At 41.6% G+C, this 25075-nt stretch overlaps 1 protein-coding gene across 1 annotated transcript in view; it reads right to left on the bottom strand.

Moving 5' to 3' along the window:
- LOC144937070 (mitogen-activated protein kinase kinase kinase kinase 5-like) overlaps nt 1-25075 on the bottom strand; it is a 77466-nt gene that overhangs the window by 38294 nt on the left and 14097 nt on the right. Inside the window, exons 2-14 of the mRNA XM_078864312.1 lie at nt 15730-15787; nt 15362-15452; nt 13218-13282; nt 12013-12068; nt 11780-11827; nt 9947-10062; nt 8712-8843; nt 4054-4116; nt 3265-3346; nt 2618-2725; nt 1587-1665; nt 1130-1188; nt 117-169 (exon numbers count right to left, since the gene is read on the bottom strand). Coding sequence (XP_078720438.1) covers nt 117-169; nt 1130-1188; nt 1587-1665; nt 2618-2725; nt 3265-3346; nt 4054-4116; nt 8712-8843; nt 9947-10062; nt 11780-11827; nt 12013-12068; nt 13218-13282; nt 15362-15452; nt 15730-15787 — 1010 coding nt within the window. The remainder of the gene's footprint in view (nt 1-116; nt 170-1129; nt 1189-1586; nt 1666-2617; nt 2726-3264; nt 3347-4053; nt 4117-8711; nt 8844-9946; nt 10063-11779; nt 11828-12012; nt 12069-13217; nt 13283-15361; nt 15453-15729; nt 15788-25075) is intronic.

Raw genomic sequence — 25075 nt, 5'->3', positions numbered from 1 at the left:
AAACATCACATTTATATGACTAGAGCATTTGAAAAATGTTTAAACCAAGAAAGAGGAATGTATTCATAAAATGTGTTATGAGAAGAAGTACTTCTGATGTTTGCTTTGCAGAATACCTTTGATGGCCTCTGGCTGGGGCGTATTGATCAGAAAAGCCCCGATGATTTTCCTGCACGCAATTAAATGCACGCACGGACATATATTAACAAAGCTCTATAGAGAACATTCTATAGTTATAACTATAGCACGGTTGGCTACGTATGGTGCGAAAAAAGTTCAACATACATACATAACCCCCAGAGAGAGCTCAAGTCACTCGAATGCACCTCAGTACTCGTTATGTTGACCAAAAATATGTTTTTTTAAATAAAAATACAAAAAGCTGAGGTGGTGGCTAGGTGGGGCTCAGGGAGCCAATACTAATCTTAGAGCACCGAGATGCCACTGCCCAGAGACTGTGCCAAGCTCCTGGGTCTGAATCTAGGCAGCGGACCGTGAGTAAACCGGATTCTCAAGTAGAGTTCGTGGTTTCAAACCGTTCACCAATGGGCTGCACCAAAATCAATACATCAAGTTAGGTTCTATACTTCATTTACATAAATTACAGCTCAAAAAAATCATACATTGGTTTGACTGTCATGAAAAAGTAGCGTTTATGTGTTCCATGCCTTAATAATCAGGTAATGGGATTTAAACAATAATCTTATTAAGTTAACCAAGGAACTTTACACAATTTTTAAAACCCCAGTCTATGGTGCCTATGTTCTACACTAAATTTGTCATATTCTTGCTTTGAAAATGAACCGTTTTGATTACATTTCCAAGTTGCACACACTCCATGTATATCCTATATAAAATGCTGCGCAACTGAAATTAAATATGAGGCCGACTGAAGGGACTTCAGCAGCAGTTACGTTACGTCATCTTCCAGGATGGTTCTGACCCAGGGAGGTGCAGCGCCTGCTATTCATTCCAAATGGAAATTGCCCGAGCGTTTCACATGACACTGACAGTACAACTGAACTGTAATTGAGAGAGAGAGAGAGAAAAGCAAAAAGCTGAAACAGCTATAGCCTTCAATGGTACGAAATGAAAGGGAGAATGCATAGATTTAAACAATACACCCTACCTCCATGTACTGCGGTGCTGTTATCTTGGGAATCGGAGGCTGAAATCTCAACTGATCAACTGTCAAAGGAAGAAATTCGATATTTAACGTGTATTCAAACCATCGCACAGATACAGTTACACACAAAATAATACACCAGCGTAACTTGAAGAAACTTCCGCAATGCTCATGATTTCCCAGTTGAATATTTACATCAGTTTCACTAAGAAATACTATCTTCTGGCGGTCATGAAAATGCCATAATGCTGTAAAACATGCAATTTAAAGACTCCCATTTTATCTTACCGTGGTCCCACATCATCTCATTGTAATCTCCATTTCCTTACAAGTTGTTGTTTTGTGCTGCTCCTGTTTAGGAGCTCTCTGAAGTTTATATAGAGGTAGTGGTGTATTTAGGTGCTTTATGAAGCTAAACTGCACTGTAAAACTGCATTGCAGTCAAGACACCCTAACTCACAGTCCAGCTCAGAGCGAGTCTTCTCTGCCCGGGAATTCTTGGCAATTGAGGATATCCTCTGGGGAACAGCGGCAGGAGGCTGCAAAGACGATATAATTCAGTGAAGGGTTATGTAAACCTTTGTACTCTCAATGTATGCATTTGTTTTCTTTTAATACATCTCAGTTTATCTTTTCATACGTGCCAGTTGCGCGCAGTTCATGTCCAAAGGCAATGAATGCGTTATCAACTGAAAAAGTTAAGTGTGGGTAATTATCCACGAATATCTTTATCACAATGAGGTGATGTTGCAAATAACATCGAGGTATTTTACGAACGCAACTTGGCCAATGGGGTGTTCTCCGTCAAAAGACGGCATGTTCACTCATTCGTTAAATAGTGAGCTCTGGTCATGAAATACACAATACAGTGCCTCCAGCCACCTGGCAGGATTTGTCTAAAATATGTTTCATGTTTTGGTTCGTTATTGGTTCACAGTCTTGCTTTAATGCAGACAGCAGAATTGCAAATCCATTCCGGTTGACGACTGTTTTAAGCTCAGCGATGGCAGAGAGAGCCTTGCCTGCTCAAATAACATGGAACAATAGGCACCAGGCCTATGAAAACTGATCCCTATTCATGCATGACATGACATGCATAAAGTTGGTGTGGCAGCTCAAATATTTAACCACTGACAAACAACATGATGGAATGGAGCGGTGGCATCGTGGTTAGCGCACTGCTTGAACTCCACAACGTTGAGTTTGATTCCTGAACCAATCTTGTCTACCCCTGACTTCACCAACCTGCACTGACCAGCGTGGTTAAGTATAGTCACTCAATCCTCATGCCCGATACAGCATGGGGAGACTTTCATCCAGCCGTGGATCTTAGAGTGCTGTATATTCATTACATTATTGAACCAGGTCAATAGGTTATAGAATTATATATATATATATATATTTTTTAAAGCCCCATTATCCGAGTCAATCGCTGTTCAACGTTGTGTGTGTGTTTATGTTTGAGGACGTGTAGAAGGCTGGTACACATACTTCGGGTTCCTCATCATCGTAGAAGTTCCTGGGAGGAGCCGGTGACTTCATCTGATCCAGCAGCTCAGTGGCCAGCGATCGGTTCAGAGGTTGAATCACAAATGGATCCTAAACGCAGTAACAAGCATGCAGGGATAGCAACAGCACAAGCCCAATGCCTTCTGAATTCCACACCATTTGGGCTTGGAGATGCTGTGTGTATGCGCTTATTAACCAATTTAATCCCGATTTAAAGCTTTCGTGACTGCAGGGATTCATATTATTGCTTCTTTCGGTAAAGTCACGTAGAAGGGAAATAATAAAATAATACAAATAAAACAATAAAATTATCACGACGTTTCGATCGCAACACAAGCAATCATCATCAGGTGTGTTGCGATCGAAACGTCGTGAGAATTTTATTGTTTTATTTTTATTATTTTCCTTCTACGCGACTTTACCGAAAGAACCAATAATACAATTTAATCCCATTCTCCTTTGTTATCCATGAGAAGCATCCATGTGAAAGGATATGGTTACAGGGCTTAGGGCACCCAACAGATGTGCCAACCCATTTGCTGCATTTGGGCTGCATCCAATTCCACTGAACTTCAGATAAGAGATAACAGAAAGGAAGTAGCGAGTGGGCAGCGTGAATGGCACTGTACCTGTAGGAGTTTGTCTGCTGTTGGTCTCTTCTTTGGGTTCTTAATCAGAGACTGCTTGATAAAATTGTGGAAAATTCCTGACCTGTATGGCGCAGTCAACGTAAAACAAATGTAATAATCAAGCAATGACAACAAGGGTAAGAGCAATTAATCTATATAACTAACATTACTCCAGCAGAGCAATACAACATTTTGTAGAGTCACAACACGTTATCAATAGATATGAAATGTGTTTGAAGTTAATGTGGTAATTTGATCTGCATGTCAATAGTGAAACACTGAGTTTTTTTGTTACGTAAAAAACAGTCAATTCCCAATTTAAAAAAACAGCAACAGGCAGGTTTGCCATGTGTATTGTTTTTTCAAAATAGCATACGAGACGTAACGCAAGTTAAAACAGAAATGAAAAAATAACTTCACGGGAACCTTTTAACAATGCGAAACTGGGACAAGTGAATGTCCGCATCGAGGCTCATAAAGCCTGCGACCACTATTCCACAAATAGACCACATCACCATTAAAGTATCACACGTGTACAATTGCGAAGGGTGATTGATAACCAAGAGCCATTCATTGTAACCATAATTCTTTAGTAGCGTGTGCTCCCTAAAGCTGGTGTCAGTCCTAACGCAATGACAGCCTTCACAACTCCTCCTTATCATTGCGTCACATCTGTCTGGTCCATCGTTGACCCCCAGCAGCGTGAAGAGAAATCCTTACAAACCTCATGGCTCACCCTGGCTCACCCCCCTCCACATCCTCTGACAAACAGATTCTGACGGCACTCACCACTTCATCTTGTCCTTGAGCCTGGGAGGTTGGAAATTGCTCTTGGACATGAGGAACAGTGCCCTGGTGACATACACAACAACGATTAATGAGCCTTCTGGGGGGGCACTGCATGGAAATGCCCATGCTTTAAAGGAAAACATTCCACCAACGCTTGGAGGAAATATAAAGAAAGGAAAGGCAATATATTAAGTGGGTCTTCTGTACACTTACTGTTTATAACCATGTACAGAATTAACAATACAAGCTGGACAAGGAAGTACATGTTGTTATTTTCATAGTTTATTGCCTACGTATGCGTGTATGTTGAACTTCTTTCGCACCGTACACAGCCAACCATGCTAATCGGAGGTGCGGGAAAATCAGGTGCGGTATAATCATAATAGCCCAAATGCACCCCGTCTCATAAGATCCCCGATGCTAATAAGAATTCAGCCTGGTAAGTAATTGGATGGGTGACGAACAACACTTGCCCAGTGTTGTCAGTATGACGCTGTAAAACGTGGTGGTGGCTATGAGACAGCAATGATGATTGTCACCCCCTTTCGATGCACGGGCTCTCTCTCAAGGAATCCTAGTTTTCTCCCAGAAGGCAAATGCTCATTAAAAGGTATTAGTCAATCATCCAAATACAAGATCCTCGTGAAAAGAGTCTTTAGACTCAGTGAGGCTATCCTGGGTAAATAATTCACTAAATTATAGAAGTCTTTTCGGCTAGACTACATGCGTGCAAAAGCATGCTCAGAATAAATGGTAAGCACACATACTTTCAGGCCACCCATAATGATGTACATTTATTTTGGTATTCTATATTATTACTTTTTAGGGAGGAAATAAATTGCTATTTTGGAAAAACATGAGTTTGCAAGATGTGTGGACATTACTGGCATCCTCCTGTGCAGGGTGGAGATTTGTTATTCACCAAAAGATTATTATTACTATTTATTGTGCATGTTTACCCAGCAATGCCTCGCCAAGTCTCATGACTCTTTTTCAGGAGGGTCCTGCCAAGTTTTTTTCTCCCCAGTCTCGGTTGCGATGATTGTGATGAAAATTGATTTAAAGCTTTCGTGACTGCAGGAATTCATACTCTTTGGGTCTTTCGGTAAAGTCACGTAGATAGAAAAATAATAGATCACGACATATAGATCGCAACACAGGAAATCGTCTTCACCTATTTATTTTTCAATCGACGTGCCATTACCGAAAGACCCAAAGAGTATTGTGATGAATATTACAGTTGTACATTTGTGAGTAATTTTCACTAATCTGGCACATTTTGACTCGTATGTTAAGCCAGCGGGGGGGTTAACACTGTCTTCAGTGCAAAGTGTCTCTATAACATGCCAGCAGTATCTGGTGAGCTCATGTGCTTATTGGACTGGAAACCTCAGATCCTGATGCAAACATACCTACCTCTGAATCACTGGTTATCTCAGCCTCACAGACCAAAATGGAAATCTTTCGGATATATTTTTTGTACCAATCAAAAATCAAGTCATTTTAAAACCAAACAAAAACTGAAATACCGAGACCACTGTTTCTTTATGCCCTGTTATTGCCGTGGTTCTGCTAGTGGCACCTAATTTATGGAACAACGAGTGTTTAAGTACCATGACTCATTCATCCCTTGTAGATAAATTCGCTGCCAACCAAGAAATTGTATTCAGCTTAAAAATGTGATATCAAGACACTGAACAAAAGTTTAAACGTGTACAAACAAACATTGTAAATAGACTGAGAGACAGGAAGATGAACAAATGTATTTGAAAACATGCAATTTCGAGACATCATATTGGCCGTTAAAAGAATAAGCGCAGGCTTAGGCAGGACATGACTAGACGAGACGATGGCTAGTGGAAGAGACTAACAATAGAGTGGCAGCCAAAGGAGAGAACACCCCGTGAGTACATGCACTGCAGATACGGAGTGATGAAGCAAGCTCATATTGAGACGCTGGGTGGATTGCTGCATTGTATATCTATGAGATGGTGACGGCATTGGGAGGCGTTTATCCCGCAGTGGATAGATCATAGTTAATGAAGTGATAGACCAGCGGGTTTCCCTGTCTAGAGGTCATGAGTTTAAATCTTGTCCAGAGTTGATTCAGCCCCGTCCTTATCCAAACCAGAAAGTAAAATATCTTATTTTCGTTTTATATGCTTACAAATAAACAGTTTTACTTCTGTACAGGATGGTAACTCCAACTTATATTTAAATTAGTCAATCCTGAATCTGCATCGCTGATAATAACCTGTTGAAATTATGTGACTGAATTTAGAAACTGTATATTCTTTCCCACAACAGGAAAAAACATTAACTTTTTTTTCACATGAGTCATAAATAATATATGTGCACAACTCATTTAATAGTATTTAACATTCAACTATTTCCTGGTGGTAATTCAGTGGCATTTTAAAAGAACACGTATATAGATACTGTACGGTGTTTGCATATTTTTTCATGAATCAAAAAAGGTCATCTCTGAATATAAAGCCACTGAGAATAAAACCATGTATTGTATGTATGTCGCAGTGAGTTTAAGCTTTAAGGTAACATATGTTGCAATGTCTTGAACATCAACGGTAATAGAAATGCATGGGCAATAAAAAACAAATCTATCTGCCAAAACACTGCTCAATTAAAAATTTCAGTTTTATCTAGGGGCACCTTAAAAGGTAATATACTGACATGTGTGCTACTGATATTGATTTCCAAATCAAACAAACTGTGACACTGATACCTATAGACCGCATAGGTTGAGTCTCAACAAAAGTGAGTGGGAGTCTGGGAGAATGCCAAATCTGCCCATCATGCCACCACACCACACCCAAAGCTGGCACACAAAAGTGCATGCAGACTTGAAACTAAAAGAGTAATACGCAAACGGTGATTTCAGAACAGCAGGAGGTGCAATTGTGTCCAGAGGATCGGTCCTCCCATCATGCCTCGTGTGTCACGTGACAATACTGTACTGGCTTGGAGAATGCAGTGTTGTTTTAGACCACCATAAGGTTACAGCCACTGAAACCAAACGGGTGCAAACTTCAGTTTGCTTGCTAGATGCCCTTGCATTTTTACAGCCCTTGGCCAGTCCCGCCAATAAATATATTGCCAATCATAACCCACACTTCATTATTCTAACGTATAAATATTAACTAGTACCACCCAAACATGCCACAAATTCCAAAACAAACTTGCACAGACATTACCTCAAGTGCGTCTGTACAGTCCCGATGTGTTAAGAGGAGACTATGCAAGCGCTACAACATTGACAATGGAGAAGATGTATAAAGCACCTGCCACACACTAGTGAATCGTCGACAATTGAGAAAATAAACACGACACTCAGCGTTCATTCGTGTGCATACATGGGCACAAGACACATACTTGGATGGCAATGCTTAATGCGTTCACATAGTCCATTGCAACAGAAACTTGTTAACAAAACAATAACACGCGAACGAAAACATATTAGCCACGGGAAACATAACACACCGGACTAACACAATTTTACTTGCTCCACTGGCAGAAAACTAGAAGATGAAATGCAGCACGAATTTTAGATGCCCTATAATGGATGAGCTGATGAAATTGCCCAAGCACTCCCAAGAATTCAGATTGTTAATACCAAACCAGAGAGTGAATATATGTTCAACTTCTTTGGCACCATATATAGCTCATTATTATGGGTGTAACTATGCACGAATTCCTCAATTAAACTAGATTCTTGCATCCTTCACATGATTCGAAGCATATATATGTTACATGTAATGGATTCGTGTTACCCCTGCAGCCAATAGAAGTGCTATCCATCACCCACAATGTAAAAAAAAACTGCTTACTGAATCGGATTGTGACCCCAAATTATGCAGAGCCATGATGTCATTGGAATACCCTCCTGCAGGGCAACCGTGCAGCTCAGTAAGGAGGTATGCAAATTGGATGTGCAGAGATTGGGTATTACCCGATTAAAAATGTGGGGTTTCTTCAGGCACTGTGCTTCATAAAGAATACTCACGAGGGCACTGGCCAAATATTTATTGCAGGAACCTCATAAAATGAGGCTGGAGACTTAGTGAACCTTTTCTTGGTTAAATTAACATTTTTTTTTGACATTTTTCTTTGGTCCTTTTCCAAATTGTATTCCAATTGTGTTTTTTATGAATAATTTAATAAACCTAAATATGTATTTGTAAATTGTACAAAGCGTGCATCACCCCTTGTGCTAAGAGAATGGCCAGAACAACTTTTGATGTCATTCTCATTGACCGTATTTTATCCACACAGTAGGATGTGCACTCTCATATACGATTCTATGAGGGACATATTCACTGGATTTCAAACAGATATTTGTAGTTTATTATAATGTTCAGGGCTTAGTCAAATTAAGTGACACTTATAGTTGAAAAAAATTTTGCATGCCTTGGTAATCGTTCTTAGACCAATAACTCAACGCATTTGAGAAGAAAGTTAAGTTATGGGTGGCTGCCTGGATTCAAATGCCGAATCTCAGCCAAGTTAGCTCAGTGCTCTGACCTACAAGGGGGCACCCTGCCATCTCCAAACATTATTTTCATAAAAAATTCACGACAATGTCTCAAAAGTAACTTCCATGACAATTTTTTTTTGGTTTTGATCAACACAGGTGGAATTACCGCATCGGATGGAGATCAAACATGGGCGGCTGCAGCTCGGCCAGCTCGATGGCAGTGATGCCCACGGCCCACACGTCACACTGCTGGTTGTATCCACCCTTCCTCTCCACGGCCGCCACCTCCGGTGCCATCCTGTGCCACGCACGCACGACACGCACGACACGCACGACATGCACAGCACGCACGACACGCACGACACGCATCACTGCACAGCACGGGTGCACTGCGCTGCCTGGAAGCGTACAGCGTTGCAGCGGATCTTGTCAATGTGCAGCCCTTTAGTCAATCCACTGCTGGATGAGAGCCTCGCCATTGCACGCGAGTCCTAGGAGTTATGTAGCCACACTTCATCACGCTTGTCAGTGCACGTTGGTGAAGGAAGAAAGCATTGATGCGGGGGGACATAGATGTACAGTATAACCATTCTATTTTGCTACATTGCCCTCTGGTGCTACCACGTGGTCCACTGGGACACACAGCACAATTTTCAGTGACACGTATTAACATTAAATTCACTGCTTAACCGTGTGAAAGCCAATGACAGCAGATGTTGGGCTATGGTGATTTAGGGTAGACATTACGTGCAAGCAGCCAGAACTAAACATTTGACCTTGGATACAACGGGCTCAGGAACAAGCTCACCACTCTGATTTAGAAATTTCAAGACCTTGGATACAACGGGCTCAGTAACAAGCACATTTTCATGGTTACCAATCTTTTCCACTCAAACTACCGAGTCGTTACACATCGCATGTACCTTACGATTGCCAAACAGGAAAACCTGCTCTGTAGTGAGTCACTTAATGGATCTATATGCTATGCACGTAACAATTTATTAATTCTTGAATAAAATTAACACTTACAAGCATCACATCATTACATATAAAAATCTATTATTTACAACTCATGTAAATTATATATAAATCTTACTTTTTGGCTCATAGCCTGATCGAGATAGAACAAATAAGAGAGCATATACAGTAGGCAGTACAAACAAGATGGTAAAAACAAGACAAAAAATCGTCGAGATTTGAACTGCGCCGTGGCCCCCACATTGTGACAATTCATTAAATCGCCCCATGTCTATTAGTTACATTCACAATCATCAAACTGTCACAATATAATGCTGTTTGGTTACCGACACAGAATTCTATTAATCAACTGCACTCAAAATACCATTTTAATGTGCGGATGTCACGCGCCTGCTTGTGTTTAACGGACATGGCCAGTCTTACCAGTACGGCGTGCCAATGAAGGACATTCTCTTGGCAATTGTGGCTGTTATCTGTGCAGAGACTCCAAAATCCGCGAGCTTCACCTCCCCATGATCAGTCAACAAAATATTCGCTCCCTAATATTAGAAAAACACACAAAAAACAAGCAGAGGACAATTGCAGCATACGAAGAATGGCAAAGGCATCAATAAAGAATCACGTTAATATTAGACTTTCAGTTTAACACGTAGGCTTTCGCGACGAATATCATCGTTAAAACCCGCCACCACCCGACACAGCCAACTAGTAAGGGCTGTCACGTAAACAGAACATGTCAATTCTTCACTAGTACAAGCGGTGTGTGTCGCCTGATGAAGCTAGTTGTTATTACTGGCGAAACGTCGTACTCAGATTGTAAATGTTGTGGCTTGGCTCTCCAACACACCGGTGTGCTGTACGAGTGACGAATTCGCATGTTCTGTTTACGCGACAATCCTTACTAGTTGGCTTTGTCGGGTGGTGGTGGGTTTTCACGACACATTTATATTTTAATGCGATCTAACCCAAAAAAACCTCTGTGGATTAGACCTTCAATTACCAACAAATAGTAAAATTATAATATTTAGTAGTCATTTTATTAAAACACATTTTGCTATGCTGCTTGTCTGACGAATATTTTTTTTCTATGCCTTGTGTAACATTCTAACAATTGATGTTAACCATTAACATATTGTACTAAAATAATCCGTAATCCTTAACATATCAATACAAACATATTAACTAAAGCTACTGCACAGTTTTTTTTATTTTACCAGTTGAGGCCCACTGAGCTATGTAGCTCTTTTTCAGAAGCGACCTGGCCACAAATGAAGGCTCATCACGTGGAAATGTATAGCAGCCAAATACTCTAAACACACGTTTCTAAGTGTGGAAGGAAAACCCGGAGCTGGAGACAAATCCACACAACTACGATAAAGAGTATTTGATTAGCTTAAGTGAATTAAGGTAAAACATGCCTGTGAACCATTGACATTCACAGCCAGTCAAGGTAATGTAATGATTGTGCAAGCAATCCTTGGGATGTTCCAGTAAGACTGGTCTAAAAGATATCGTGCATGCTCAGGCAGGCAGAAAGTCGACTTGCAGGCACAACCACTAACCACCTACTTATGATGCAAATAAATCGTGTTTTTTTCAAGTCAACTTCCTGTTTTTCCCAAAATTTGTTTTAAAATATCATAATTTCACAATAAATAAATAATCATACGCAACAAAAACTAGCTCAGAATCAAATGTTTACTTCGAGACAAAATGTGAAGAGGGGGGGGGGATTCACAAGACCACATTTTTTCGTAACGGCTCAAAGCCAATTCCTGCCAACACCAACTATTGTGGCCAGCCAGGACGCGAGCACACACTGTCCCCAGAGGAAGATTCCTGTGCAGCGGGCGGGAATCAAACTTGCTGCTTAGCGTTATGGCCAGGCAACCTTCCTTGCTTTCAAAAAAATTTCCCCCGTGGAACGTTACGTGCCATTTTCTCTACACGCACCGATTCCTAAGGTTTGGAACGCCACTCTCGTCCAATTGTTGAAACTGTGGAAAACTTCACACGAGAAAAAGATCTGTGCAATTATTGATATGATCATGAGCACCGGTTATTACGAAATGTGTGCACTTGTGTTATTTCCAACGTTTTTGGTTTCTTCTCTCGCCTCTGGGCTAATGCTGCTGCCGCTGATTATTTCACTAGATAGTCCATGGGTGTAAGTGAAACTAAAAAGTTTAATTAAAAAAATGCTCATGTAAAAATGTTATCAAAATATATAACGTTATATTTGATTCAAACACTTACCTTGATGTCTCTGTGCATTTTACATTTACTGTGGAGGTAGGCCAAACCCTATGAATGGATGAGAAAGGAAAAAAGCAAAAACTGTATCAGCTTGCATGCTCAAAATGATAGAGAAGATAACAAACAGTACAACAATTATCCATTATTATTGCTGTTGCATGAGCTCGTGAGTCATGCTTCCTGTGAAACAGGCTGCTTGCAGACTGCACATGAGCCATAAGGGTAATGCCCACCTTGAGAGTTTCCCTGCTGACGTAGGCGATTTGACGTTCAGACAGCGGCCCTGTGACTGAAGAACAAACGTAAAAACACACACAATCACTCGCCTGTTCTCGTTGCCAAAGAGAGCAACACGTTATTTTTCTGCTGACATTTTTTTATAAATCTGGCTCAGATTTTCATTGGTTAAGCACAATGCAATGAGGAAACAGCATAGCTTAAGTTATTTTCAGTCTGTAACTAGAGATTTCTTTAAGCTGTATAACATAAACGAGTAGTTTTTTTTTTACTTGTCTGTCTGGTTGGACAAATATCAAATGCTCAGGTAACATTGAAAATATTACCTTTACTCTTTGGTTCTTTCGGTAAAGTCACGTAGGTATAAAATAAAATAAATCACGACGTTTCGGGCGCAACACAAGCGTCCATCATCAGGTGGGAAAATATTACCTTGCACAAATTTGTTTTCTGTACACAGCTGCTAATAAAAAAGCCATTGATTTACCCACAGAAGTTCCATTGAGCCTGACAAAAACAATTCAGGAGGGGACTGAATCGAGTGTTTGACCATTGTTATGATTATTATTGTGCAATACAATTTGGATTATAAAAGCATGTTAAGATACTCTATAAACCAGTGGAAAATGTGTACATCGGGACGACAGTTTTGATGAGAAAATTTTGTGCGTATGTTTTTGAGCAGCAAACCAAGGGTAAAATGCTAGAAGCCAAAGATGGAATTGAGATATGCATTTGTTTTATATGTATATATTAATCATACTACATTAGAAACCTGTTTCGCTGGGAGGGAGGGAATGTTCAAAGGACATGCGGGCTGCTCGTATTATTACATTAATATCTCAAACAAGGGTTCAGGCCTGGATAGTGCTTGGGTGGGTGACCGCCATACATAAAAGATGGTATAGAGCTTGCACGGCTACTTTATGGACAGCAGAGGGCAGTGCAGAAACACGCATTGTTGTACTGTATACTTGTATGTTTCTAAATCTATGCTCCCCGCCTTCACCAACCCCCACGACCCAGCATGATGAAGTTTGGTCAAATAAACCCCGGAACCCGCAAGGCACGGGAAGGCCCTCGACCAGCGGAGGATTGGCAAAGGGCTGCACATGAAAATACGGAACAATTGTTGACCAACACCTCAACAAAGCCTACGCATTGTAAAAGTTCAAACCCACAGCTGACTCAACATACATACCATGGTAAATGTCCTGCAGGGAGCCACCTCCGCAGTACTCCATGCAGATCCAAAGTTTATCCCACCTACGCACAGCACCCCGGGGCACAAAGTCAGCGTTCACTCCGCATCTTGAACTACCGTCTCAGGACAGTTACACGAGGCACGGGCACTTGATGTGGGAAATCCAGTACCTGCTTTTCTAGTTTGTTTTCAATACTGTATATTCAATGCACGAAACCTCCGCGGGTTGGGTTGGTATGCATAATCAGATATGGGCGGAGAGAGCGAAGCTACACTACGGTGTTGGCCAGGTCAGTGGGGCGGAGGGAGGCCTTGGCAGCATTGCTCACTGCAAAGTGCAAGGTTCACACGTGTGGCTGTTGACGTTCACGCAGTGCAGAACATTGACGTGATGATGGCGATGCATTAGTGGAAGCACTGTGTGACCGATGGGAGGTAGCGTGGGTACAGAAACTGAGAGGCTTTGCCATAAATCAAATGGAAATATGATCCTTTGCTGGTGACGAATTGCTGAAGGAGTCAAGTGTCCATACATGCCCAGTGTGCAGCTATTTACTATGCCATGACACGTTAAATTTTTACAATTAAATATTAACTCCTATTAAGCTGGTCGGGTGGTTTCAGTGGAAGAATGAGCAGCTTGCAATCGTAAGCTTGCAACTTTAAATCCTGTTTAGGGGTTGACTCAGCCCACCATCACTCGGAGTTACATAAAATGAGTCACTTTGCAGGGAAGTCAACAATGGTTGTCCCATGGATAACTTCACCTCCACAAAGGAAGGTGGAATTTCCACCACTATCAGTGCTGTCAAGTGGAGATGCTCATCTGAGCAAGAAATAATTCAGACGAACTCATATCAGGCATTAGTCATGTTATCATAGATCAGGAATATACACTTTGCCCCTCAGAGATTCAAGGCATTGCATGATTCAGGGTTGCAATCTATTTATGGTCTTATTTTTCCGCAAATCGTTGACATAGCATTGTTCACCTCATCTGCCTTTGTATAATAATTTCCATAAATTGCAAATAATCTATTCGTAAGCACATAATTCAAGAAATGAACTGTGAGCATTGCAATACATTTGAATCAATGAAGCAATGCATCATTACACACCTACCAACCATGTAACCATGTAACCTTCCCTGTGAACTACCTTTATGTGCAGCAAATGCAGGAATTTTTATTTTCTTGAGAAAGCTACTTAACATAGTAACAAGCTAACAGTTCACATGTTTGCTTACAAGTTGCAGATTGTAAGTTTCGCAAATAACACAGGCACAACATACCACCATCTTCTTCACCAATAATTTGTAATTAATCAGGTAGGAACCCAATCAGCCAAGTTGCTTTTGTATTAGAGGCCTGGACAAAATAAAAAGGGAAGTAGCTCAACAAGGAACTTTTTAAAAATAAAAACACTAGTGAAACTATATTAAAAGCACTGTTAACAAAAACAAGCATCAAAACCCAGTTAATCTGGCCAGCCTCCCATGATAAAACCTCGTGATGAAAAACAGTGAGCTGATTGGTCCTCAGCCCAGTCACCAATGGTTGTAATAAAAACAGTGAATTTAGCTTCTCACTCAATGTGGGAAATTCTCAGCTCAGAGAAATCTAAATATTGCTTTGACTGCCATGCAAGAAAAAATATTTGTGCAAGGTGTATGGGAATTTAACCACCGAGTGTGTGGGTAAGAGGTCACTCGAAATGATGACAGAAGTAGTGCTGCGACATTTTATGCAGGCAGTTCTCAAATATGGAGTGATGCAATGCTCTGCAAAACTCCAAATGGACACTTAATCTCGAGAAGACACCGATAGAATTGGAATAAATGTGGGAAAAAGACAAACCAAACAAAGCATTAAGATCTCTGTAGCTTAGACACACACAAAAAAATCGAATGGCATACAGATCAGTTCTACAACAAACCATGCAGTATACGTAGCATGTTGTATGTTGAACTTTTTTCGCACCATACGTAGCCAACCCATGCTCATCACAAGTGCGGGGGAAGGACAACAAACTAAACATTAAAAGTAGCTTGGAGGCCAAGCTGAGTGATTGCCTTGGGGGAATGGGATACGTGCAAGCTTCTGAAGAGTCACGATCACATGACATGCAAGAAGAACAGATACCTGAGGTAGCTGCCAAAGTAGGCGACGATGTTGATGTGCTGGCACTCCTGCATCATGATTATCTCCTGCTGGATCACGGTGAAGTCGTCCCCTGTATAGCGGCACGCAGTCGCAAAAAATATTTGTCCTTGTGTAGTGTCGCACTGTCCAGAATGGTCCATCAATACCAACATTTTAATTTGACCAATAAATGTGAGCACACTGCCCGTGATCTGAGCACTGACATAAGACTGCCAAAGCAGCCACAAAAACGATTTCCTTCTTGGAAGAACCTTGCATGAAAATAAAGATAATGTACAAAAAAAGTGAATGGCGGTTCAATTATTTGGACTGCCTTGGTAGACTTGTCCGTATACTGGTATGCTTACCAGATTCTAGCTTGATGACCTTGATGGCTGAGAGTGCTCCACTCTGTACATTTCTTGCCTGAAAATGAAACAAACCGGAGCACAATCATTATTTAAATACCTTCAAGTGCAGATGTACAAACCAAGTCAGCATATCGTATATACCACTTCAAAGTGAGAGTAAAGAACATCACACAAGAGTTTTACACGTAAACAAAGATGTTTATTCTTACGTGACCCTGAAGGATTTGGACACAAAGACAGGAGGCTCATTTATGGTTTGACATTGACAATCTCGTTTCTCGACCATATAAATAGCTATGAAAAAAGCTCCACCACACCATGATTAAAAAAAGTAAAAATAACCCAAATGACTCCATGTTGGGATACCTTCAAGGAAACAAAAATGTTATCACCAAGGTCACGTTCATTAATCTTGCACAACAACGAAAGAGAAGCCATTCTAGCATCAAATCAAATGAAAACCCAACCACTGGCCAGTTAGGGCACTTTCTGAGTTGGATCAATGGCTTGGTTTGTGTACAACATCAGTGACCAGCCGTGAATGTGGGATTAGTTTTGAGTGAAGACTGCTCACTATGGGCTGAACCAATTTCCTCTTAAGTGCCTGTCAGATTGTAGTAGCCCGCATGTACTTCAGTCGTGCACACGTGTACACCCACACACACCCACACAAACAAATGGCATGTACAGTAGTACCGCACAATGAGGAAATTCAGTGTAATGTTTGTAGATTCAAGACAACTGCAAGAGCATAAGATGAAAGATTCCTACTCAAGCCTGGGAGACTTGACTGAATGCCAGAAGGCCACTTGGACCTGACATGGCCTGGCAAATTAACAGAAATTCTCTTGGCTATGAAATTGTTTAAAGGCAACCTCAAACTTTGTAGCTAAAAAGTCCTTCATCTGTACTCAGTTATGATCATGCGTAGTGACATACAACCACATATCAGCAATCCAACTGCTTTGAAAGGAAGCCACTGGGGCTATGCACTTTCAAATCTAAATTGAAAACTCGTTTCTTTGGAACTGCTTTTTGTGTTTAGTTTGTTGCGATTTCCCTGCACTTCCGATTAGCGCGGTTGGCTTCATACGGTGCGACAGAATATCCACATACATACATACATCAACAGGAGTGTGTACCAGCCGGTGCGCGCGTGTTCACATGACATACACGCATGGCGATCATGGAGATCGTTTGACCATACTTCCTCACTCCTCACACTGATCAGTGCAGTTTGTCGAGAGGATTGGGGGCAGGGGGGGGCTAGGACCAGTTGAATTATCACTCATCGCTCAAGTTAACCAGGGCCAAAATCAACCTCCGGTAGATGGGCACACAATGCAGCGAGTTCACCAGTGGACCACTACCCCTGCCCCTACCTCATAATTGGAGCGTTTACTATATCAGCTGCATACCAGATTCTCTCCAGGTGGACATTCACCAGCCGACCCTGGCATTACCAACATGGTGTTTTTCTGCTCGTGAACAAAATGGAAGCACTCAAATGAAGGAGGTTCACTTAATGGAACGCCTTGCCAACGTGCTGCACCTCGCCCCAACCACCCCACAGTCATATGAATTTTCTTGAATTCATGCCCATTGTTACGAATTGCTGAGACAGCTTCAACAATCACAGTTCAAAAGTCTCATAAACTGGTACGGTATTTGTACATTAAATATGAGTATAAAATACTAGTAAATTGACTGTACAATGTGGGGCATTCTGTTAAGTTAAATGTTCCAAAAAACACGTGAAAATGAAATTAAAACATCTGCTGCACTGTAACATCATGTGCAATGGCAGTGTGCCAAATGTGCAAACATCCAAAACAGGCAGGAACGAGTTCCACAGTGTGCCTTAATAAGTACGCTAAGGATGCCATGGCCATGCCTGCGCCTGGTTCCACGTGTTTTTTATGTAGTTATCTCAATACCAAAGTTGATTGTCGCAATACATCGACAGAGGACAGACTTATCGCCTGAAGTCGATGGAACAGGGGGTGGCAACCCGCGACTCCGGAGCCGCATGTGGCCCTTTAAGGATTGCTTCGTGACGTTATTCACATTGCATTGCGGCTCTTGAAATATCGAGTGTTTTACCGAATTCGAACAAAAAACACACTTTTGTTATTTCGGTTGCTGACCCATGAAAATGGCCACTGCTGATAAAACTGCAAGTATCTTCAGAGCAACAGAACCTGGGCGTGCAGGATTTAATGACAAACTGGCCAGGTGGATCAGACGTCACAGCACTGGGTTTGTACCACTTGTCACATGAGTTCTCATTCAGGTAACCGCCCCAGATGAAACAGAGTTCAAGTGTCGTGAGTTTATAGACTCAGGGCAGTCACCAATGAAAACCATCAGGTCAAAGTTGGTTCTGCTTTTAAAATGGCTATCTACCGATGATGAGGGCCTCCTCATTTCATGCAGGTTATTGGCCATACTTCACCACGCTGGTCAGGACAGGTTGGTGAAAGCGTGGAGCATAGAAGTGGGAGCATAAACGTACAATACAATAGATTTCACTCTCCTGCCCTCTGCTGCCCACCACATAGCACCACAGCCCCGATGACACCTGTGTTTGCACATAATGGCCAGTCATCTAAGCACTATACAGGCCCAAGCCTGCTTAGCTTCTGAGACCTGATGAGATCGGGCACATTCTGGATGACTTGGTCATAGGAACAAGCATATGTATGAAATGCCAGGAGCATATTCATATAGTTACTGTTAGTACAGCAACAAGGCAAGTGCTTTGACAGGGTCTATCATGCAAAAATCGAAATTTGATAATGGCAGTCGCATTCTGCTTGTGTGCTACAGACCTGTTCAAGAAGCCTATGTCAAGCACACAAGAAATAAGCGTGAATATATGAAGGTAAAAGACCCACGTATGAATGTAAAGCTTGCTGGAATGAGACCCAGTATCGATTTGCATACAAGGTATTGTAACGTAGGAATGGTATAGAAACAGGCATTGTATTGCTGAAGACGTATTATATCCCACCGTATGCTTATATGGTTCCATCATTAATCGCTTGTGGTAAAATGCTGTGCTTCTTCACAAGTAATACATGACTCAAAAGTGCCACACTGCACAAAGCTATTCATATAAACACACTAATCCTGCAAACTCTTTCAATAAATTGCACTCCGCCTCTCGCAAGTAAGAAGAATAATATAACAGCCGGCTAGTCAAGGCGCAGTGGTTGGTGTTGGTGCAGTGTCCGATTGAAGAAAGCGAAAGTTAATGACATAATCATGACATTGGCTTAAAATTTGTTCAACATAATACACTCTTACCTACATACACATGCATAGCCAGGACATGTATGCGGCACAACATCGACACATTGTGCAACCTGCATGTTAACAAGCTAGAAGTTTACACCATTGCACCATTGTTTGATCAGTGCATACATTTCCAAGATGTGCGATTCCTTACATATTAGCAATGGCTCAGATTTAAGTAACTGTGTGACCTTCCCCATTCATCTGTACACTAACGTGTGAATTCATGTGTACATTCATGTGCATATTCACAGGTGCAGAGTTGTTTTGTGCACATGGACAAATGGTTTGGTGATGTGAGCACCATGAGGTATGTTCCGGTTCACCCAAATCGTGATTCAATGTATTGCCATGCTTTGATACAAAATGTATTCTCTTTTGTATCCTTAATACCTTTGATTTGCATTGCCCATCTCATGTTCCAATTTACAATGATCTCAAATTTAAATTTGCAGATCCTTTGCATAGTGAATTATGAATTTTTGCACAGAATATATGAACTAATTGATAATTTAATGACTACATGCATAGCCCTGTGTTCAATGCTTGGATTTGAACTCGGGCCTCTCTCTGGTGCCACTTGTCCACCTCCCAACCATGCCAGGAGAGTTTTAAAGTTCAAAACAGTGACATTCCAATATTTATTCTCACATCTAGTAGTAATGCAATTTGTAACAGACGCAAATTTGCGGACAGAACGGGCGCAACTCAGAGGCGCGGAGCCAAGCTCAGAGTCACTGGAAAGTCAGGTGGTAGAGGTGAGTGTTTAAATGTCTCTTGAAGGAGACGATGGTGGGGATGCTGCGAATGAGGGATGGCATTCCAGACTGTGGGGGCAACCATCGAGTAGCAGCGCATACAGTTTGGTAGGTAAAAATTCACACCTTCGTCACAAAATAGCGAAAGTTTATTGTATGGGCTTTAGTTGTATAAACTAAGACACTTGAATAATGTCTTCTCTAGTGGCAGTGGTCACAACATTGCATTTGGCACTTAATTGTTTAATTTATCAATGTAACATCAGTATGATAAAGCCTTGCAATTTTATGGTCTCCAACAGACGCACTCTAAACCTCAAGGTTTTTTTTTCTAATCTTGCACCTGCAGATAAAGTACAATAGTTAGACTTGTGACCCAAGGTAAGATACCCAATGTATATCTACAACGTATCTTAAAATCTAACTTAATGCTTTATTAATGGCTTAATGTACACGGAGAGAACATTAAGCACTCAATTATAATACGGTTATGTCTGAAGCTTGATTAGCTTGTTTTCCATTGTTAAAATACATGCGCAGTGTGTGACCGAGGGGACATGATCCCGCTCATGAGCGGTTCGTCTGTCAATGCAACGAGGCCCTGTCAGCAAATCTGATCGTGAAACGCAGCAGACGATGGCCGACCTCTTACAAGGAATGCCACGGGATGTGTGCGAGTAGGCCAAAAAGTTCCAGGTCTCCACAGAGGAAGAGAGCAATTACCATGAACTAAAATTGGCAACGAATCACAAATAACCAGATCTCAGGAGCGAAGCAAGATTGAAATTGGACGAGTGCTTGTGCGGGTGAGCACCGCACGTGAAACAGGTGCTGTAGGTTGCTGCGGAGATAGGACGCGGGCAGCAGAGGGCAGCGAAGAAAATGCATTGTTGTTTTGTCCTCTGGTGCGATGTCTATGCTCCCTGCTTTCACCATGACTAAGTACTGGCCAACGTGGTGAAGTATAGTCAAATTCAAATAACCCCCAGGACCCACACGTGGCATGGCAAAGTCCTTATCCAGCAGCGGATTGCCAAACAGGCTGTAACATTTCGCTAGTAAGGATGTACATATTAGCCCCCTCGCGGTGTCGTTACTTGTTGCGATTCAAGACATCCAACTGCTAGATTTTTTTTTACATAAAAATTATTTTAGCAGCATCGAGTGGCTGAAGACAGGGTGGTCACGTTAACAAAATGCGTGCAAAATGTACAGATAAAATATCACAAAACAAGGTTGTGTATCGTGAGCTTTCATGATCGTTATTCAATCGACTAAACGATCTATTGCCATCCCCCTCATCTTCATGACTAGCGCGCACACCACTGTACCTCCCCACACAGCTACAGGTGACAGTGGTAAATGTTGATGCCGCAGAGGATAGGCCAAGTTTGAAATCGTTACAAGCTGTCGAACTTACAAAAAATATCGACACAAAGATAGCCCCTGCATATAAAACGCTCTTGTCGACATTCACAAGTGTGTGCACAAAGACATTTATGTGCACTTTAGTGACCAACAACCTGGGAGCAGTGGGTGGTTTTTAACCATTTTTTATATTGCTTCTGCTAATGAACTTACAGAGTCTCAGTCGCACAGTTTTCATACATGACTAAGTATATCTTCACCCATTTTGGAAAGAGTCAGTTAATGGGCAAGAGCAATTTGCTGTATATTGTAACAGCCTGCAAGCACTGCACCTCATTGCAATGCCACGGTATTATGATTGTTGGGCAGAAAGGGGAATGCTGAGGTTCATAATTCTAAGATAGTTATACAAATTGCAATGCAAGAAACACAATGTTCTCATAATGCAGTTCACTCAACTATACTAACAATACAAATAAACAAATGGGTTTTAACTGGTATCACAGCGAGAAGAGCACGATAAAAAGGCTTATAACTGCACGGTTAATCTCACATATTCTGTAAACTTCCATTTTAGAAAAGTACTGATATATGCACGACTTGACGTGGCCAAGTGTGTGCGCCTCAAAATATAAAACAGTCGTAAAATATATATACTCAACTTTTGAATTAAATGCAACCCCCACATTGTCACGAAAAGGGCGTCAGTCACGTGCTGTATAACGGTGGAATGCCCCCAAATTTTCCTGTTGGGTTCTAATGGACAGCCCATGCAGGCTCATCGGTGATCCTTAAAAACCTAATAGCCCCCCATGAAACTACGACTCAAACTATTCTCACTTTTCATAAAAGAAGAATTAATTACCACGGAACTTACATGAAAGTTAAATTGGCCGTGAAGATATTAAAATTAGCAGAAACAACGGTGAAGGATATTCTTCTTGGCAGGAGTGCAGACACAGTGAATCTGCCATGAGGTAGAAAGAGAGATGGATGGATGAGACACACAAATAAGGACAAATGCAAATTTAAGCAGAGCAACAGGCAAGCATGCCAAACAATCAAGAGCACTGTATGCTACCTGCATGGGGCTGCATTGGCGTCAAATGAAGGGATACCCAACACCAGGAAAATTCTCCACAGCCGACCACGCTGCAAAAGGGCTGGCCACGAGTCAGCGTTGAGTCATCCACCACACACAACACTTTCTCCAAGCCACCGACTTGCGACATTTCACCACGGTGGCGAGATGTTAACTACTGCACTTGGTACACAGGAGGTCCTGGGTTAGTTCCCCACCATGACGCCTGTACATTTGGAACTTGCATGTGCATCTCCCCGTGGCAGGTCCTCCGGTTTTCCCTCCACATTTAGAAACATGTGTTTATAGAGTAATTGTCTGCTATGAACGTGATAAGCCACTTCATTGAGCTATCATTTGATGCCAGGTTGCTTCTGAAAAAGATATATAGCTCAGTGGGCCTTACTTGGTAAAATAACAATTGGTTATCTTCTTGGTTCTTTCGGTAAAGTCACGTAGAAGGGAAATAATAAAATAATAAAAATAAAACATCATAAAATACAATTCTCACTATTTTTTTATTATTATTTTATTTCCCTTATACGTGACTTGATGAAGATGAATCCCTGCAGTAGTCACGAAAGCTTTAAATTGAAACAATTGGTTAGTATTACTTCTCGACATTTCTGAGCTATAGTGCTCACAGCCATTGCTTGGACTTATAATACAAGTCTACAGTGGTCTTCTTTGTACGGCTGATGTTGATGTACATACACAACTATAATTTTACAGTGATGTGGTTGAGCCAGATAATTGCATCAGCAGCAGGCAAGTTTATCGCTGTGCTGCATACATGGTATATGTAAATCAGGCAATGAGTCGTTGTATATTACATGGTCTGTTCTGGGTGACCAGTCTCACTAGGAATATTTTTTTTCAATTGTGCATCAAGAATCCGCATCTGCCATGGTTTGTGCATATGTGCTTTTAGGGTCACGGCCCATAAGCTTGCGGAAAATCGAAGCAAGGGATCTTCTGCATCGGGTCTTTCATGAAGTGTGTGTGTGTGAATTCTCGTGAACTCCGGTGGGCTGTCCAAGCATCATCCGGGTGGAAGTTGCATTGTTGACGCTTAAGCGCTTGGGTCCAAAAAGGGGCTTGGCGTGCCCACAAAAAGCAGCGAGGGAGGTTTTTTGAGATTCCTGGCATCGCGGCGAATTGATGGCTTAGCGATGTGCGGCAACAATGGAAGCTGGGGCCGTGTTGGTTGGGGTCGACTTGAGAGTTCCGGCGATACACCACATTGCATCATTCAGTCGGACATCAACAAGTCGTGTGTGGATACTGTGGTCAAGTGTGAAAATTAACTGCCCCCACCTGTCTGTGTGCCCTGCAAGTGGACAGAGCTGCAAACCGTTTGTAGGAAAAACAAGTGACCTCCAAAGGTGATGTAACTACTGACGCCTTACATGCTTCCAAGTGCAAGACAACATTTTTGGCTCTGCTTTTCAGCAGCGGCCTTTCGACACTGTCTCTAACCAGTTTGACAGCGTCTCGTTTAAACATGAGTAAGGGGAGTGATGACGCATCACTTCATTTAAAATCAATTATTTTGCTCGCAGCACACGTGTGATTTGTAAATGTTACAGAGGCAGCGAATAGCAGTTTTTGAAAAATATCACAATGCTACAAAAATAACCGATATTTCAATCGAATGGCGACCCCTAAGATCGAAAGTTCATTTAATCGTGAAGGGGCGATCAGTTCCGTGTCTCGTCGTGAGTAAAGTATCTTAGTTGAGTTTCATGAGTAGACCTGTGTTTAACAGGTGAATGTAAATTATTGGTTAATGTGTAAGTTGTCCAGAGTGGACCAGAGTCAACTGATGCTCACAGAAGAATATATTAAACTTTGGATATGTTGCCCCAAGGGTGGGAAACGCATTATCAAAGTAAAGTCAACTTAGAAAAGCCATAAAGCAGATAACTTGCTTTCATCAGCACAAACGTCAATCCACTGTTTACCTCTGTAGCATAAACATTTGAATCATATTAAATCAGTCGCCTAAAGTTCAAGGATAATGGCAGTAAACAGCTGTATTCATATCAGAAGTCGCAACTGGGTACCCGATACCCGTACCTTACCCGATACCCGGCTACCCGTACCCGGCCGGGTACGGGTACGGGTAGCCGTTTGCGACCCTGGTGCGGCCGGGTACGGGTACGGGTAGGCCGTGAGTCACTGGTGAGTAACCGTTTGTCACTCATTTCGGGTAGGGTACGGGTAGGGAACGGGTACCCATACCCAGCCGGGTACGGGACCCATTTGCGACCCTGGTGCGGCCGGGTACGGGTAAGAAATCAAAACCCGTTTGCGATCTCTGATTCATATATGGCACCAATTTGAAAACTGATCAACAGAAAACATGTTTCACATGTAATTCTCATCAGGCCCCATTGTGTAAAAGGTGGATATCAAATTGTAATCCTCACTCTCTCTGACCTCTATTTATGAGATTAGGAAGAAGGGACATTGCCTGAAACGTCACCTAAGGCAGTACTAATAACAAATGTATTGCTTTATGTATTTATTACTTCTGCTTGTGCACCATGTCAACGCAATATCACCAAAACATAGGTTTACTGTTACTAAGGTACACTGAAATACAAGTATTGAGTATCCTATTGAGACATACACCTTCAATACATTGACGTGCTTCTTTATGCCATGTTGCATTTCCCTTTACCTAGTGCTACATTTATTTTATTTTGGTTAAATAATCAAATCAAGGCCTCATTTTAAACAAGTATTTTCAACAAATATGACAACCCCATTGAGATAAAGCAGAGGAAGAATATCAGACAAAGCCACTGTGCTTGAAAACCAAGAACGTTCAATC

Source organism: Lampetra fluviatilis, chromosome 18 (genome assembly GCF_964198595.1).
Source record: "Lampetra fluviatilis chromosome 18, kcLamFluv1.1, whole genome shotgun sequence".
Lineage (NCBI taxonomy): Eukaryota > Metazoa > Chordata > Hyperoartia > Petromyzontiformes > Petromyzontidae > Lampetra > Lampetra fluviatilis.
Note: the sequence above shows the minus strand (reverse complement) of the source record. Positions and strands in the feature narration are given on the sequence as shown.